The sequence below is a fragment of the Dicentrarchus labrax genome, unplaced genomic scaffold, assembly GCF_905237075.1.
Source record: "Dicentrarchus labrax unplaced genomic scaffold, dlabrax2021, whole genome shotgun sequence".
Taxonomy (NCBI): Eukaryota; Metazoa; Chordata; class Actinopteri; family Moronidae; genus Dicentrarchus; species Dicentrarchus labrax.
This window is the reverse complement of record NW_026136718.1, coordinates 7,030,457-7,049,599: the sequence shown is the minus strand read 5'-3', so window position 1 is coordinate 7,049,599 and position 19,143 is coordinate 7,030,457. Positions and strand designations below refer to the sequence as shown.

The 19,143-nt window shown below is 41.4% G+C and overlaps 1 protein-coding gene across 2 annotated transcripts in view; it reads left to right on the top strand.

Annotated features, from left to right (window-relative positions):
- syde2 (synapse defective 1, Rho GTPase, homolog 2 (C. elegans)) overlaps nucleotides 1-18,673 on the top strand; it is a 48,354-nt gene extending 29,681 nt beyond the window's left edge. For both annotated transcript variants that reach the window (XM_051377965.1, XM_051377964.1), the window contains exons 6-8: nucleotides 9,059-9,240; nucleotides 10,475-10,706; nucleotides 14,460-18,673. In XM_051377965.1, coding sequence (XP_051233925.1) covers nucleotides 9,059-9,240; nucleotides 10,475-10,706; nucleotides 14,460-15,163 — 1,118 coding nt within the window. In that variant the 3' untranslated portion in view covers nucleotides 15,164-18,673. The remainder of the gene's footprint in view (nucleotides 1-9,058; nucleotides 9,241-10,474; nucleotides 10,707-14,459) is intronic.
- The last annotated feature ends 470 nt before the right edge of the window (nucleotides 18,674-19,143 follow it).

Genomic DNA, 19,143 nt, shown 5'->3' with positions numbered 1-19,143 from the left:
ATGATGGTAGGGTTAGTGTGGAAGTTGTTTTATTGTCCCGCAAGCAGTGCTGCAAATTTTTATTATTTAAAGCCAGTAATTTAAATGCCACTCAGATCCCTGTGAGTTGCAGCTTCTTTCCGCTCTGTCGCTGTGAAATTAAAAATGGAAACAATGAGTTGCAGCACATCTTACAAAAACAGCCGTGTCATTGGATTGAGTAATTGTTCCAGCGGTGCGACAGATGAGGGGGACGGGGGGGAGGGAAAGTTGTAGAAAATGACATGGTCATGATTTTTGCTTCTCCCACAAAAAGAGGAAGACCATGGAAACCCCTGGGCATTGTAGGAGCTGCTGTTGGTTTTGGGAAGAGGCCCCGTATAGGCGTCGTCCTATCATGCCTGCTTTGATCCACATGCATTTGCATGGCAGGGCAAAGAACACAGTTAACAGTTGAGCGAGTTAGAAAAAAAGGACCAGCACCAGCGTGGATTGTTGGTTTTTGCTCGCTGCCTAAATTTGCTCCACCAAGCGAGTTGCTGTTGCAGATGGGCCTGAGTGAGTGGAAAAGGGCAGAGAGAGGGGGAAGGGACGCTGATGAGGGGTTTATGGTGTGTGCTGCAAAAATGTCCATCTGGGATATAATCATGGGTTTAGTCTTAAAACATACTGTCCTGAAACATTTGATAAAAATGTGCCAGTTTATTGACTTATTTTACTTTTTTTTGCCGGTATTTTGAATGTAATCACCCCATGTTGGCATAAATACCTTCTTATTTGATTTAATGATTTAAGTGATATGTTACATTGTCAACTTCTTTAAAATGTAATGGCTATGTTTGGGATTAAGATGAGTCTCTGCAGTGTGGAGTCAGGCTAGAGGCTAATAAGCGAACAGCAAACGGATGAGCTAAGAGGGCTGGCGTGTCACACGGCTAATTTAAAAGAGGAGGTGAAAGGGATTATCCAGGGTTCAGAGTTCAATCCGACGCTTGCAAAACATGCTCAGTGCGCGGCCCTCCTTTGTTTCAAATCGCAATCCTTTGTTTCACGTCACAATTCAGTCAAAAGAACCAGAAAGGTGATATCAACATGAACATCTTCAGCAGTCTGTGCTCAGTAGTTACTCTTTCTGCTCCGTAATGAATCAGGTTGTTTCTGTGAACGTGTATTAAACTTAATTCAGAGAAGAAGTCTGTTTCTGTAGAGCAGCTGCAATATGTTGGGCGATGTGGAGATGGACCAGAGGGATTCATAACCTCCCTCAGCTCCTGGGTCGTGGGTCGAATTGTTTTTTCATTTTGAAATAAGTTTTTTTACTCTCAACTACTTTGATTCACTCTGTGTCAAACGGGATCAAACATTGAACACCTTTTAAAGTTTCCTGTATTATTCTATAAAAGAGGTAGCTGGTTTTTAAGCTTTTCACAGTAATTCCCTAGTCTTTAATAAATTCAGTGTAGATCAAATGCAAGATCTAGAACATCACATAACCCCTCATAATAACCACAACTTGTTTTACAGTGTTGTTTTTTTCAAGACTTGACAAACAAGATATGACATGTTAACGACTGAGCTTTAGAGACCCTGGTAGGCGGGTTTTGTTACATTTTGACGGAGCCAAGTTAGTTGCTTCCCTCTGTTTTCATCCTTTATGCTAATCTAAGCTCATGCTGGCGGTAGCTTCATATTTACAGCACAGACGTGTGAGTTGTATTGATCTTCTCCTCTAACTATCATTAAACAGATATTCAAAGTTTCATCAGGAATTTGGAGCTTTTAAACAGTTTAGACATGCATTGTGCAAAAAGAGACTTGTTATGAGTATCAAAAAGATCTCTGAAATGTTTGGTAAAATCTGTGTAGATTAAATGCACCTCAAAACAAGGGAGATGTTGAATTGAGGCTTAATTTATTACCACTTGTGGCATTTAATGATGCTTTTCTTCAACCGTTTGTGCTGTCATGTAGTTTTGATGATAAAAAAGGAGCTCAACATATCAGATTATGTTTTTTACCTGGTGAGGAAGGCTTCAGTCAGTAGTTGTAGCAGTGGTAATGGATCAGAGTCAGTAAACTCTTATTAGGCTGTTTGGCTGCTTTGTTTGTGACATTGCAGTGCCTTCAGCCACAGCAGCTCCAAGTGGCATTCAGCATAAGCAGAATAACATGTTTACAACATTACCTTTAAACCACACTTTATCATCCTGGTTGGAGGAAAACAAATGCACAATGAATCAGTGTGAAAAAGTTTGGTTTTAGAGGACACTGTAGCGACCTTTACTAATGATTAAGCCCTCAGTTCAACCTGTTTTGGCCTTTGTGTGGAAACAAAGCTTCTAAAGTGATCCAATGATGGGAATCTGGTTCAGATGTGTCCTCTGTCCTCAGTAAATGAAACCAGTGTGCCCCAAGCCCTGATGGTTGAGAGTTCAGCACAGTTATTGATCCTAGTTTGCGGTCTTTAATTTGCCTTGCCTGACTCGTCTTTTCCGTAGCCTACTTCCCTACTTTGCCCCCCACCCTCGGCAGTACTCCAGTGAAGACATGGAAAGTCATTAACAAGTGCCCCCTTTGTTGCCGAACAAACACAGATGGTATTTGGCTCACGCATGGGGGATTAGCTGAACCCTAGGCCGGCCCGGGGAAGCAGGCAACCACTTTACAAAGAGCTGCAGGCCTGTGTGGGTGTCAGAATATTTCTTAAACTGCAGGTCAGGAATCATCAGGCATATTTCTGAAGGGTCCCCCTGTTAGCATGAGAGTGCCACTGTTTCCAGAGTTAGGAATGGGGTTTGCTCATTTTGTGTTTTGGAGGCTGTGGAAAAGTTTAAGTAACCACAGTGTAAAGCTTTATCGTGCCACCAGACAAGGCAGCAACACACACATCTCCTCTGGCCCCCCCTAGTGCTGTGGGGGCGTGCAGGACAGCAGGGAGGGGGCCGGACGCAGAACAAACCCCCATTTGTTCTCCAGGCGAGGCGTTGACTGCAGCACTGACAAGAGGAGTGACCTTCCGCTTTGTTTGAACAACAGGTCAAAGGTAGAGCCGTGCCCCATTGCATTGTGTGCCTTGTAGTGTTTGGTGGCACATTTGGAGGATTGAAAGTCTGAATTGATTAGAAAAAAAAACATTTACATCAAAATGCTTTTAGCTGCTATCATCCTCAGCTTAATTGCATGTTTTGAAGCATTTTTTTAAGGGGGTTGTTTTTCTTTATTGCTCAGTTGCTTTTGATTGCAGGTCTCAAACAGCCATACATGAGGGTGAAGATAAAAGTATCTCTGCTAGTATAAAGCCAAACCCCAACAGTTTAAATGTGAGAGAGCAGACGCTCAGTGTGTGCTTGTTGTCAGCTTGGCTGTGAAGGAAAGTGAAGCACCTGCAGGGGAAGCACACCTGTTCACCCCTGAGCCCATGACCTTGTGTGTACATGTGTTCATGTTTCACTGAGCATGTGTATGTTTGTGTGTGTGTGTCTGTGTGTGTGTGTGTGTGTGTGTGTGTGGTCCAGGCACCAACAGGGGCTAAAGCACAAAAGTAAAGACTAGCACTGACTCATAGCAAGCTAATGATTTACCTGAATGGCTGTATTTTGCTCACTTCAGACAAACACAAGCTCATGTGCACACGCACGTACACAAGGTTTGACTGGAATTACTGAAATGGAAAGAGCCTAAACATGGCTGTTATGTTGTCATATATTGCATGTGAGGTAGGGCTGCATAATCAAAATATATTTGAAATTGGAGTATGGCCCAGTGCAGAAGCTTGAAGCTGTATTTTTTTGATAAAGAAAACATGTTTGTTTGGTACAGAACCCAACAAATTTCACATCATCACGATTTCATACCACATTGTGCCGCCCAAATGTGAGGCATAAAGACGATTGTTTTTGTTTCATGAAGCAGTGCTAGTGTAAAATAGTCCTGCTGTTGTTGTGTCTAGATGATCTGCCTCACAGCACAAGGAAGGTCAGAGGGTCCACCATGCTTGAGTTTCCATTTTGAGAAAAAAAAAAAAAACCCAGCCAAGTGATACCTCTCTGCATTTTATTTGCACACTGGCGTAACAAAAAAGCCTTGCTCTGCCAAGATAAGGATAAAAACACATGGCTCATTTTTTCAGTCTGTTTTCCTGCGATGAAACAAGCTGATTATTATTATCTCAGTGAAGATAAAAACACATGGCTCATTTTTTCCGTCTGTTTTCCTGTGATGAAACAAGCTGATTATTATTATCTCAGTGAAGTCTCAGTAAAAATTGACAACGGGAAGCCGGAGGATGTTCACAAAGCATTTCCATCTAATCTGTTTTGGAAATCAGTGTGTGCGGAGGACCGTTACAGAGAGTCAGTGTATCTTGTGTTTATGTGTCCTTATCGCTTTCTGATCATACCAGATTTCCTACCAAACCCGATGAAGATAAATGATTACAAAAGAACCTGAATCAGAACTGAAAACAAAATACCAACCTGCCGGCACAGATCAGCTATGCTCACAAGGTGCGGGGGACGTGTTTAATTGCAGAGACAGTTTATAAAGTTTTAAGAGCGTGTTTGCCTGAAGCCATGTTAAAGTCTGACCATGCTGACTTACAGCTGTCACTGTGCTGGTCTACCTGACAGGAGGGCTGATATAGTGCTCCAGCGTGCTTGTTTGGGTACGAGTTGTTTTTCTTCAGAACCATCAGTGACTACCTCAGGAATGCACTGTATCTCTCGCTGTGTATCTGTGTGTGTGTGTGTGTGTGTGTGTGTGTGTGTGTGTGTGTGTGTGTGTGTGTGTGTGTGTGTGTGTGTGTGTGTGTGTGTCAGGACGTGTTGAATCTCGGGTTCAGAGGAAAGAGCTGGGGAGGGGCTTCAAAAGCTACCAAACAGTTAACAAAGTTGGTGTTTTTTCTGTAAAGTTGGTAGCTGCCTCAAACAGTAGATTATTTAATATTTATTTTTGTAGGAACAAATTCACAGCATAGAATAATAATCAAAAAGTGAATCCACGTATTATAGCATTATATCATAGCATTATAGCACTGGCTGCTTCTGTGTGGTGGTAGGTCTTTTATTTTTATTGTATTGTATTTATCAGAGGCAGACCTTGATAGGGCTGGCAGCAGCAGCAGCTCTCTGTGTGGACACCTCAAGCGTGCAAGCTGCAGTGGTTCAGCAAGGTAGCCGCCACGCACTGCTCAGGTACGCAGTGTGAACTGGGTGTTACAGTCTGAGCTCAGACTAGTTCTGAATAAAATAAATAAACAGTGGGGATATCATTAATTATGCAGGTATTGTATTGGACAATGCATCAAGTAGAGACATTTCACCAGAAATCCTAATAAGATTGATTTATTGATTTTGAGTTCTGTGGAAAAGGTAAAAAGAAAGTATAAGTAGTGGTAAACACCTTTTAACACATGAAAAGAAATAAACAATGACAACAATTACATTTTTTTTTACCTGTAAAATATTTTTGGTATTGGTATATTTACAGTAGATCCATCTCCGGATGAGTGTTAAGTTTGCACACTGAATTTAATGCTAATCTGAGACTTTGTGGTGTAACACTGAACTGAATTTACACCCTTCTTTCACTCTCTAATCCTATATTCAAAAGCTCTTACACCCTTGTAGCTGTTGGCAAAAAAGAACACAGGAAATTTAAGGGTCATCACATAAACACACTGAAATTTAAGGTTCATTTTTAAACATACGTTTGTCCACTTGTTTCTCCAGAGATTAATGGGGTGATGGACCCACAATGCCAGTTAGGAACGGACTGAAAAACATTAAGCCTCAGGCTCTCTTAAAGAGCAGAGTGGAGACTTACTGGGATTAAAAAGTGAGTGTGTTAAGTAGTGCCCTCCATTCTCCTTACTGGGCCTAAAGGGATGTCAGTGGATTTACCGTGAATCTTATTGTAGTTTGCTGTAAATAGAAGGCAAGAAAAACCCCTCGGGTGTATGGGAGATAACCCAGAGATGTAGAAGTGATAAAGTGGGAGCTCCTATTTATAGTAATCTAAGCAGTAAAAAAGCTCAGGGGATTGTGTCACTACATTGCAAATATCTACAAAAAGTAACAGGGTTAGTGGTGCGAAGTCATTTTTCTTCTATTCATCATTTTACAGTTTTCTGACACTATATGAGCACTCTGTAACAAGGCACCTCCAAACATTGTATATTCAATCTATATATTTAATCTATATACCCAGTTATTCACCTTATCGTTTTTAAAGGCATGTCAGCTATTCAGCAGATATTATTAAATTACCTATGTTAAGATAAAAGGACGATCATCATCATCAACATACCTAGTACATGGGTATAAGCTTAGTTAACAGTTAGCTCAGCTCAGCCTAGAACTGTAAACCGTAGAAAAGAAAGTTATCTGTTCAGAGGTAAAACACGTATAAATCAACTAATATACATCATACCATCTACCAGTGATCCAAGTTTGTTGTGAGCCAAACCCCAAACACAATGCAACAAGACCTATTCAGCTCATAACACACATTATACTAAAATCTGAACATTCATATTTCACCACTGCATAAATCAACAACATAGGTGAGTCGTAATGTTTGTGCCAAAATACAACTAAAGAAAAATAAACTCAACCGCTAGAAGAACTTAATCCACAACTTAGAAATGCAAATACTGCACAGAATTTAGAAGAAGCACAGCCTCAGCAGCACATTTAAAGTGTCAAATACACAAAACCTGAACAGAGCCAAGACATTATACGATAAACATGTTAGCACAGGCACGTTGTGTTGGAAAGTGGTAATCTCTGGCATCTCAGTGGAGAATAAACCTTTCGGGAAGAGTCGCCACGGTCCAAAGCTGTGGACAGCAAGGACAGGAAATCTCTTATTCTGGCTCGAATGCGTGTCTGAAGCTAACAACTGATAAGATAAGTGACACAAAGTTGTAGAACACCGGCAGCTGTAGCATAATGACTATACCTCGACAAGCCATCTTGAAGCAACGTGATTGGACTCTTGGCAGGAGAGCTTTCAGCAGTTTGTAAATGTCTGCAAACGAGCAGTGCAGCTATACAGTGCAGTGTGCAAATATTGATTCAGTGTGGCTCTGCTGATATATGTTGAGTAAAGTATTTCACATTTGATTGCTTAAACTGGCTCACGGTAAGGATGGGAATTGATAGCATTTTATTGATACCAATACCATTATCAGTTGTGTTTATTGGTCCAATTTGTTGATTCCCTTATTGATTAAATTTTCTTTTCTGTGTGGAAAAAGTAGGCTTACACAGTCTAAACACAGAGTAGAATAAGAGTGAAATGGACTTGTTTCTTCCACTCTGTCATGACTCCTTCTTGCTGCAGGTTTCCAGCAGCAAAGACCATCAGTTTGACCTCACTGTTTTGCAATGCGCCACTGTCAGAACATGCTGGCATTGATAATAGGAACTGATAAGCTCATACGATTCCGATGGATCGGACAATTTGGAACCGTTTCAAGATTCCCATCCCTAGCGCGTGGGCGTCACTCCATTTGTAGCTCATTTTCTGTTGTAAATTGTCGGATGTTAAGTCTGTCAAACCCCCATGTCCCCTGAATTTACACATCAAAGTCTGTTTACAGATGTTGGGGAGTACTAATGGAGCGTGTGGTAGTTCAGACAGGCACGGAAGTTGTTCTACAGTCACATGTTCCGATCACACATGTCCACTAACTATACCTCTAACATTTGGCACTCATTCAGTCGGTGTAGAACAACACTGAGCTCTGCATCCATGCTGCTACACTGCTGCCTGCTTTCAGAAATGCACTGTGAATTTTGATTGTTCAACATGTGTTCATGTTCATTAAATGTTGTATATCTCTATATCTCTATATAGCTCAAGGACAGCCTGTGTCAAGCTTGCTCAGATTTTTTCCAGAGCATCACATGACACATGCCACACCGCCAAAATAAAATGCTTATTGCCGCAATAAATAAATAAAATCTTGACATGAGTGTCCTGACTGAACTGCAGATGTGAAAAAACTTCATATAAAGCCTTTTGTGGCTTCACAGGGTGCTTCAGGAAATCATATAAGCTACCTTAAATGATGTTGCTTGAGTCAGCGTCGGCTGTAGTGTAGCGTTAGAAAGAAGTGAGCTCCGCAGACCTCAGTAGCCCACTCCTCATCTCTGCTTGGGGCTACATTAGCTGCTACTCGCTTAGCACACCTGCATCTCTGACTGAGCTCTCAGCAGTTGCATTATGGGCATTGTAGGCTGCAGATTTTGTCGAGGACGAATCATGGAATAAAAAAGTCAATATCTTTGATTCTGTGTTATTTATCCTTTTTATTTGGTCACCATTTGATCATTACAGTGAGTCATATAAGTCATATAAGATTATATTCTTGTTACATTCAGTGTGTATTAGGTTGGAGCATAACCAATATTGCTGATTACACAGCCCCCAGCTGTCTCTGAAAACTGATCTAGCTTCATGTAGAGGGAAAAAAGAGCAGACACTCACCACAAAGGGCTGTCACACTGCCAAGAGCCTTTCTTATTCCCGTATTTATTCTTTTTTTCTCCCCTCCGCCTTTGATGAAAAGACATGCCAGCGATAGTTCAGGGGCTTAGTGGAGACAGACAGCGTGGGTTTCATGTTTTCCCGTAGCTTTTGTCTGAACTGCGGGAGGCAGAAGTCACAGGTGTGAACGCGCCGTCAAAGACACCCGGCCCCCCAACACTTCTGGCTGCCAAGTCACGCCCGACTCCAATCAGGCATCTCAGCAGACGCCACAGGATCACCCGTGGAAACAATGGGACCTCAATTTGCAGCCAAGAGAGTGCGCCAGGTTCAGTCGTTTTAAAAGAGAGGGGAAATAAAAGCTTTTTATTTCTCAATAACAGCACTTCATAAAGATATATTGTTAGTGATTTGTCAGGTATTAAAGCTGCTTATGTCGAGGACAAGAAGTATTTCTCAGCTCAAGTGTGGGAAAACTGAATGACCCTCAGCTATGCTGCAAAGAACTCGTTTACAGAGTTCAAATTTACTCACTATCATTATCTTAATGACTCATCCTCTATTCTCTTTCTGTCTCACTTTTCAGGAGTGCTGAAGGACTACCTGCGAGAGCTGCCCTACCCTCTGATCACCAAGAACCTGTATGAGGCAGTGTTGGAGTCCATGGCCATGAGGCCTCTGCGGATAGGAGCGGCGGGCTGCGAGAACGACCAGGCCGACTCTGAGCACACTGTCAGCCTGCTGGACATCCTGCCAGAGGTGGAGAGGGTGAGGAAGACATTCCCTTCAGCCTCTCACAGTCATCATAGTGCTGGAATATTGTCACAGAAGTGGTTGTGAAAGGGATAATTGTGGCATACATAATGATGGGCATGACGATAATGCTACAGATCACTACTGTTACTATTACGTAGGCTTTTACACTGGGTGATATTAGTGGTGGCATTCAGTCCACGAGCCTGTACCGGTGTAATTTTTTCTACACCTTTTCAATAATTTAACTATTTTCAGGTTATGGATAAATGAAAACTGATGAAGTCTGACTGACACTGGATTCTTGAGGCAGATACTAATATCAATATGTTAGAGTTTAACAACCCAATAAAATATCAGCCAGTATTCTTTATATAAATAACGCAGCAATATCATGAACAAGTATTTTTGGATCCCATTGTGACCGTTATATGTAATGAGTGGAACATTTTACAGTTGAAAAGTAAACCTGTCGGTGCGCTCTGGAGGATAAAGTGTGTAACGCTGATACTGTTTCTTAACTACCTCAAAAATATATTTTGAGAGCTGCAATTTATTGGTCCAACACTTACAAAAACAAAAGAGGATAAAGACCGTAAAAAGTAGCTCCAAGTGACAGACTCATAACACCGTGTTTCCCAGCTACAGCCATCTGGGGAAATTTGAGTTTTTAGAAATCTTGCCCATGTTTCCCTGTAGGAATAATAATTTCTGTTCTATTTAAATTTTCCAAGCAAAAAAATCATTATTTCCTATGTTGTAAAATTTCTCCAATCCTACGGAGCCCTTGGAACGTCACATTGGGATTTTCTTTCCGAACTTCTTTTTTGTTCCCCATGGCCGCCAGTGAGAGAGCTAGGCAGAGCATGCCCAGGGAACTCTAAACTTAATGCAATCCAGTATGATATGTCTGCTATTTAATATTATTATCACAACTATTGGGCATTACAGCAAGACGTGTAGGAAAGGTTGTCTATGTAATGTACTGTAACATTAATTTAAAATATTGCCTTTTTGCTAAAAGTATAATTTTTCTTCATTTCTTACAAGAAATATAACTTTTTACTGCTACAAATAACCTAATGAAGTAGATTTTGCAGTGTAGCTCTGCTGCTGCCAGTGGTACTACTACAACTACTAATCATAATAATAACATGTCTTATTTGTCTGTGTTTGCGCACTGTGTGTGTGTGTGTGTGTGTGTGTGTGTGTGTGTGTGTGTGTGTGTGTATGTGTGTACATACAACAGATGACACTGCGGAGGCTTCTGGACCACCTAAAGTTGGTAGCGTCCTACCAGGAAGTGAACAAGATGACGTGTCAGAACCTGGCGGTGTGTTTCGGCCCGGTGCTGCTCAGCCAGCGTCAGGAAGCGTCCTGCCACACCAACCGAGTCTTCATCGACTCAGAGGAGCTGGCCAGCGCGCTACACTTCAAAAAACACATCGAAGTCCTGCACTATCTGCTCCAGCTCTGGCCAGGTGAGTTTTCTTTTACTTAGTGAATACATGCTATCCTTAGACAATATTTTGCCATGTTAAATACAGTTCTACCAGGTTTTTTGGTTTGAAATCCATTCTTTTTTACAATCAGGTAATATATGTCAGTAAGCGTGTATAAACCAGCCTTTAGGGTCTTGTACAAATCAGTGCCAGCTCTGCGGTTCAGCCCTACAAAGGACTGTTAAAGGGCTGGGCTGCTTTGATCCTTGAGGTTATCCACCACTGGCATAAGTACAGCCCTGATAGCCATTGGCCACCATCTGTTGGCTCCTCAGAGATGAAACTCTCCACAGAGTGCTTCATCGTGGCAGACTGAGCCAATCAGAGCCAAGCCAGTAAGCCCCAACATAAACCAAACTTTTGAGGCGTGCCCCCCTGTCTTAAGATAAATCACCAACCAAGGACAGATACCAGACAGATACCCAGTACCCGCTTTACTCAGAACAGGTCATCTGTCTGTCTGTACAGCTGCTCTCTGCCAGCTGCAGCTGTCTGCTCAGTGTGAGATATGAAGGGACCCAAATATTATTCAGGAGAGAGCCGAGAGTAATGAAATGGAGCTGCACGCGGGGTAAAATCTGTATTGGTCACAGAAACTAATTTGTTTGTTATTTTTAGACTCAGATGTTTTTTTTTTTTAATTTTAAGTTCTCTTATCAATGTGAGGGGGCTGCTGTCGTGCAGTTAAAGTCTCAGCTACTGTAGAAAGTTAAACAAGACGTTAAAAAAAACTGTGTGCTCTGCCTAGATGCAGATTTGAAAAGATAAGACAGGGTGAAAATCCATTACTGCCATTAGCATATAACCTTATTGCTGTAGTAGTTGGCAGTTTGCCTTTTCCTCTGTGGGTTAGTAACATTTTCATTAAAACTGAGGTTTTGAGTCTGTTTAAAAATCCATTATACAATTTTAAATATGCACCACTGTCATCAGTCAAAATTAAAGAAGGCTGTTTTTCACATTGCAGTGATTTTCTTTTACGTTCTGTCTCGTAGTTTCAGTGTATTATAAGGCACACATTTCCCAAAATTCATGTTCTATAAGAACAAAATCACACTGGACAGACTGTATCCCTGAAAGATTTAAATCCTCTGAGCCCTTCCTAGTAACCTGCCGTTTTAACCAGATCTGCTGATTGATGTCTGAAGAAGAACTGACTCTGTGTCTGGTCTGGCCTCTAAATTTAACTGCATCCTCAGACTCCCACATTGAGCCAATTCTGCGTAAAAAAAACCACTGAAGTCGAGCACCCGCCACCCTCATTTACATCATCCGGGGAGGCAACACGCAGAGAGGGAAACTAAGTGCAGCCACTGAATAAGTCAGCATTTGTGAATCCCATAATTGCAGGTAGCCTGGCAAAGTACGAGTGGAATTTCAAAAGATAAACAAAAAAAGTGCAAAGATAGTTTAGAGCATACATGCAGACAATGACGGAGGGCGACGGGGTCAAGTGGTCTGAAGAAAATAGGTTTCAATCTTCAGTAGAGCCTGCACTTGTTCTGCACTCCTGTCTGCAGCTGATGTCACCCGGCTAGTGCCTATAATGACCTGTAATAACCTTGACAAAGCTTTCAGTCCAGGTTCAAGCTTTTGTTTACACCCTCAGTGACATCTTCATTCTGCCCGCCTCCCCAGCTCAGAGGACGCCTGGACTGTAATTAAGGACATTCCAGGCTTAACCTTAGCCCTCAGCCCCTGAAGCTTCACCCTAACATTTCACAATCATTATGGGATATTTTCAGCCGCCTCTTCACACCTCTCACACACATACCCAGGCCCTCCGAGGCATTGTTGTGCAGGTCTCTAAGTGTGCATGCCTTTGGGCAAGTGCAAGGACATCAGACACTGCTGATACTTTTTTACAGGAAGTGTGGGAGAGCATGAGCATACGTGTGCGTTGAAGAGGCTGAGGAGGTGTAGTGGGAATTATGCAGTCTGCCAACTGTATGTGTGAGTGGATGTGAGCTGATGGTTAGACAGGCAGAATGACAGGAAGAAGAGGGGAATGTGGGTGTGTGTGTGTGTGTGTGTGTGTGTGTGTGTGTGTACATTTGTTTGTATCTTGTTATTGTGCTCCTGTGCAGGGATAACTCTTAAATCAACCAGTTGTACTTTGTTAAGAAAATCACCACTTGAAAGTATTTTGCCTATTTTGCCTATTTTGCCTAAAATGATGCACTACAAAGTGCATCATTTTTGTCTGCTTCCTGCCTCAGTGACAGCTAATAACTTTAATCATGTCATCAGTGAATCATGTCTGAAATTAAATAACACGTTGCCTGTTAAAGGAGGATAATTTCTGTTTGTTTTAGGTGATAATTGCTTGAGTCTTTAGCCTCAGGAGAGTTGCAAGGCATGCAACCGCTGTTCATAAGTACTGTATCAGCGACTGCAGCTCCTGATGAATGAAATGGAGTCAACATGGTTCATAATTCAACATTATTTTTGTTTTAAGGCATGTTAGGATATTAGCTTGCCAGGTCCTCTTTCATAAGCCTGTAGACAAAATAAAATTAAGTGTTGCTTTATATTGTACCTCATGTGCTGTACTTGATTTATAGCCCAAACTTTTAACACCTTTTTGTTGTTTTTTTTTCCTTTCCAATCCAGTAAGGGAGAGCTAGCGGTGTCAACAAGTGTAGGTACACACAGATAAAAGCAGACAGGTAACCGGACTGTGCTGGTTGTGTTGGAGTGCTCACTGTTCCTTTTTGTAGCACAGTCAGATGAGTTTCATAATGTCCAAACAGGGTTTCAGTTTAGTTAATTTTTAAGTTTGGTTTAGTCAACAGTTGATAACAAATAGTACAGAAGGATGGCATCAAAGTCACAGAGTGTGGTGGTGTGGCTTCAGCATGTGTTTGTCTGAGTTTGAGCACAGCATGGCATGTTCATGTTTGGATTATTTTGGCAGGGCGAGTGCCAAAAACCTCAGGGCTCCCTCAAGCCATTGCCAGGCTTATCCAGATATGTTTGTTCCCCTGATAGAGGTCAATTCAGATAAACCTGTGGATTTTTATATGGTAGGAGTTAGTTGTGTTTTCAAGGCACGACCATGAAGTTACCAAAGTGGGACTTAAATGGTCAGTTCACACACATTACAATAACATTTTGTTACTTACTTTCAGTGGTATCTAGCTCTGCAGATAGTTCCAGTTGTTTCGAGATTTCTGGAATTTTGTTTGTGGCACTTGAAGCATTGAAAAATTACATTTAAAAAAACCTTCCGAAGCAGTGTGACAGTTCATAAACAATACTCACTGTGACCTCACTATCAACACTTTTCATTAGAACTGCTTTCTACCAAAATATTTGCCCTTTGAAAATTGGGGTGATTGCAGAAATCTCAAAACTATATCTCCATGGCTAGATACAACTAGGGGTGTATGAGAAAAAAATTTTTCTTTTGTAATTTAGGTGAATTAACCCTTTAAGGAAACATTTAATCATTTTGGGAAATGTTCTCTCCAAAGTTTAAAAAGTCCACCTAATTGCACCCCTGGTTGTTTCCCCTCCAGTCTTTATGCTAAGCTAAGTTAAGCAACAGCTGGCTATAGCTACATATTGACCATACAGGCGTGAGAGTGATATCGATCTTTTCATCTAACTCAAGAAAAAATTGCATATTTCCCAAAATGTCGAACCATTACTTAGGCTATTAGTTCAGATAGCCTGTATATACATTTTGATTAACTCTCTTTGTTTCTCTCTTCCTGTCTGCTCCTCCAGTTGTAGACCTAAATGGCCACTCCTCCTCCCAGCCCCATGCAGCCTCTTTGGCTCTGGCCTCATCTGACCTGCTGTCCGCTCCTCCATTACGGCGGAGAAAAGAGCGCCCCCAGGTCCTGAACCTCTCTGAAGCGGAGATGGTGGGTGTTCTGCGGCCCAGACCGGGTCGCCTGGACAGCCCAAGCAACCGCTACGCCGGCGACTGGAGCGGCTGTGGCGAGAGCTACTTCCCTTCTGAAATTCTGCTGCCTCCCAGCAAAGAGGAGGCGGACTATGATGACGTGCCTTCAGAGGATACAGAGGCAGTTGAGGAGGGCCAGGAGAAGCCTGATGACGCAGAGGAAGATGACGGGCAGAAGGTCACAAGCCCCGCGTCTGATCCTGCTGAGCCAGAGCAAGCTCAGAGAGAGGAGGTAGTGAAGGAGGAGGAAAAGGAGGAAGAAGAGGAGGAGAACATTGTAGAGAGTGATAGTTCAGGAAATGGGCAGGCATTAGAGGACAAGGAGGAGGAGAGGGTGTGCGACCACATCCTACCCCCCTGTCTGCCCAAAGAGCACACCTACCAGGCGTACATGAAGATCCAGGATATCAGCCCCGTGCTGAGCAACAGGGTCAACCTGAGAGACCTGCAGGAGAGCATCGACACTCTGATAGGAAACCTGGAGAGAGAGCTCAACAAGAACAAGCTCAACGTCGGATACTGACTCCTACCACAGTGACACACACACACACATATCCACTCACACACTCATTAAGCCTGTTGAGGTTTGGGGGAAGACCTTATTTACCGATCAAGGTGCTTCAGGATACAGCCACAGTGTTTCCATGGAGATCCTGTCATGTCACCATGGCAGCGTGGTGCGGTGCTGCTGTAAAAACCTAAAGGATGAGATGAGACGACATGTAACAGGGCACTTCTGGCATTTGTACCTTACCCATAGACATTCCGTAATGTTTTTATTTTGCTTTGATTTTGTCGACTTTATGTTGTTGTTGTTGTTGGTTTTGTTTCAGTCCGGTTCTGTGTTCCATGTTGTTATTGTTGCTTCTCTTCTTATTAGAAGAACCCATTGACCCCTCAGGGGTTTAAAAGGTGCCTTAATTGTGTGAAGGTGGTACGTCAAGAGGAAAATCCGCTCTGAAATAAAATGTCTCCCCTCGTATGATCTTGATACGGTGTTGGCAACCAACACGATAACCTCTATGATGTTATGAAGAGTTGTTTTTACATTGAAAAAGGCTACAGTATAGATGTACAAATAGGTACGAAACCACCCTGGGTGCTATGGGGCTCTTCTCATGCAAGCTTTCAATCGGTGATACTGATGCCGACATTCGTAGTTTAAGTTACTGATAGACCATTTTCATAGCAGAAAATCCCAGTGCTTCCGAGTATTTTTTTTAGTAGGCTTCTGAAGCAGCATTTTGGACATTGGACACTTCCACATCGATACAGTGGTAGGAAAAAATCTAGGACGCGTTAGGCCTTTCAATTAAGAAATTAAATTAAAGTCAGTAATAAGGTAATCAAATAAAAACAATTAAAAATGTGCTAAGAAAACAAAAGCATCCTGTCAGTTCTATAGTTAAGGCAGGCCCTCTATTACTTTTGGCAGTGGAAGAAATGTTCCAATATTTTATTGAACCGCAGAACATTAGTCTCTAACGCTGAATGGGAAAACTCTGGATTTCTCTGGGATTGTGTTCAGAGTTCATAGCTTCTGCTGTCTGTTTTCAAGCATGTAAACACAGTGTTTAGTTACACAAACCGAGATCATAGGAGGAACATGTGTACGTTCTTTTTGAGGGTGGATTTCCTTTTTAAGGCAGCAGAGAGCTTTTCTATTGAGGTATGAAACACTAAATGTTGTACAACAATAATGCACTTATGAGGCAGGCAGTAGTGTAGATTGTCATTATAGTTCATGCAGTACAAAACATATGGACTGTGGACTGAATTGAGGGGCAAACAGCCGCCACTGAAACCTCCTCTTAAAGATTAAGCAAATAAAGAGTATGGCTTGAAATGTATTTACTTCCTGCATTGTACGATATGCTAAGACACCCATCTACAGGTATACACACACCTGTCAGAATTGGATGCAAGATAAGGGTAATAACACTCTTATCTCTGTTCACAGAAAGCTGTACAGTAGAGATTTATTTGATTAAGCAGGCAACTATAAACAGAGAAAATGTGTTTCATATACAGTTTAGGCTTAAAGGTATAGTCCAACATTTTGGGAAGATTGTTTAATTCACTTTCTCGTAGAGAATTAGATGAGATTGATTCCACTTTCCTGTCTGTATGATAAATGTTAAGCTAGAACAAACAAACGAAACAAGTTAATTAACACAATCTATCAAGTTTGTTTAATTCGTGTGGTTACACACGGTCTTTATGGTACACTAAGATTAAAGAGTGGTATCAATCTTCTCATCTAACTCTCAGAAAAAAATAATCAAATAATCTAAAGATGTCGAACTATTCCTTTAAAAACCTCCAACCAGTTACCTTCCTGCTTCTCCCAGCTTCTGGCAAAACCGTGAAATAGCCCGAATGTGAAGCACAATTTTCAGAGCAGCAGTGGAAACAAGTGGAGGGCCTCAGTTTGTACGACATAGCTAGCTGCCTAAATCGACAAAGGACGTTTTCAGCAATCCAGGGATTCAGAATGATCAGTATTTAACCTATATGTATATGTATATAATTATATAAATGTATTCGGAGTATATTATTTTTACAGCTTCTATTTCAATGGCGTATTTAAATACTTCTGATGACCTCGTAGTGTTGACTAGTAGCGATAGTCGCTTTTTCTCCCTTCAAGCTACCTGTACACATCTTAATGTGCTGGACTAATGGTACAACTTTAGCTGTAAAATATATGATAAAATCGTGCTCTTGCAGAAAAAGTGATATTGTTATTTTTATTGTATTGTGTATATATTTGACATTGTTTTGTGTCTCTGGTGGACTAAGCTGTGTTCAAGATTTTTGGCGTGTTTTTTTTTTTTTTTAAGGTACTGAACGTTGCATGGTCAAAAGCTTTACTGACATAAACAAGGCTCTGTCTCATCTGCCTTTGTATTTGATATTTATGTGTAAAAAGACTTATTTTGCAATGTATGCTCGTTTGTTCGTCACCCTGTTCCTCCAGTAGACAGAAGACTGCATTGGTTAGGCTTTTCTCCAGAGGACTTAAAGGAAGACATTGATTCAGTTCTCCATCTCAAAAAGTCTTATTTTAAGAAGTGGACATTTTCAGTTTCAGTACCAAATTAGCATCTTTCTAGAATTTTCTAGAAAATAAGTCTGAGTAGACGGCCACGCTGATGCAAGAATAACTGAACTGACAAGTGAAACCTATTTCCAGAATTTACAGAGACTGATTTTAAGGGGCGCCCTGGTAGCTCACACGGTGACCAAGGCTTTGTTGCATGTCATCCCCTTTCTTCCCCCCTTTGCTGTCCCTCTCTCAAGCTGTCTCAAGACAAACCCATTAAAGCCCCTAAAAATATAGTATTTTTCAGAAAGAGACTGGACTTGAAGAAGAATTAGCCGATAAGGTTGACATTTTGTCAGTTTGCTTTTTTCTTCACATATTTTTCATTTTATTTTCACCGTTGTTCCACACCCCGCCCTCCTCCATGCTGTCTGTTCATGGTCCTGCTGCTTCGTGGTGAAGCTGTGGCTGCTGCTGCTGTCAGTCTGAGCGTGTCCGGTGAAAGTGAGTTTCAGCGGGGTTCCTTTCAAACCATCTGTCTGCCCGGGCCAACACAAAAAGAACCTTATTTTTACAGTGAGGAAACCAATGCAGAGCATCACCTGCAGTTTGATCTCATTTCGATTTAATTTGTGGATTTCTGTCCACAAACTCTTCAAAGATCCAGTTTTACTGAGATGTTTTTGTGAGGAAGCCTTCTAAAAATACACTCTTCCTGTAGTTTTCCTCAGCTGTGTTTGGTTTTACACATTCAGTAATTCACTCTTCAGGCATTCCTGACTGTTTTAGCATCCTCTCACCTTCTCACCTCTCTGTCACACTGAATATATCAGCAAACCACCTGCATCTACATATGGCTAGTCTTTCTGTCTTGTCCTCTTTGTCCTTTGGAGAGAAAAATGTCACATCACTAAACAAAACAGAAAAGTGCTTTGTATTGATCCTGAGAAATGTATGGTCATAATAAAGTATATTATTTTACATTCACGTGTGGCCTGTGTGTCTTTTTTGTTAGAGATAGAAAGTATGTCTCTTGGATTAATCAATAGAGTAATTTAGCTTTTCCTTATTTTTACTACATTAATATTACTATTTCCACAACACAGTCAAGGTTTTAGTTGCAATATCACCTTTTTCAGATCATTGACTATAATTTTATCCCCTGAATTAAATGACCAGAATTACCCAGAATTAAACCCTCATTAAAATTCACTTAACCCAAAGCTTCACTAACAGGGTTTCCCAGATCTGATTATGCAGCTGTCTAAACAAAGAAAAAACATTTTTGTGCTATAAAAAAAACCCCCAAAATATCTGGGTTTGCACAGTCAGAATGGTAGTTTTAGTGCACAGTTAACATCCTCTCACTCCTACACACATGGACTGGCCTGGAATTCATTCATAAAAACTTTGAAAAACATGTGGCCAACTAATCATATCACTCTTGTTGAAAAGAC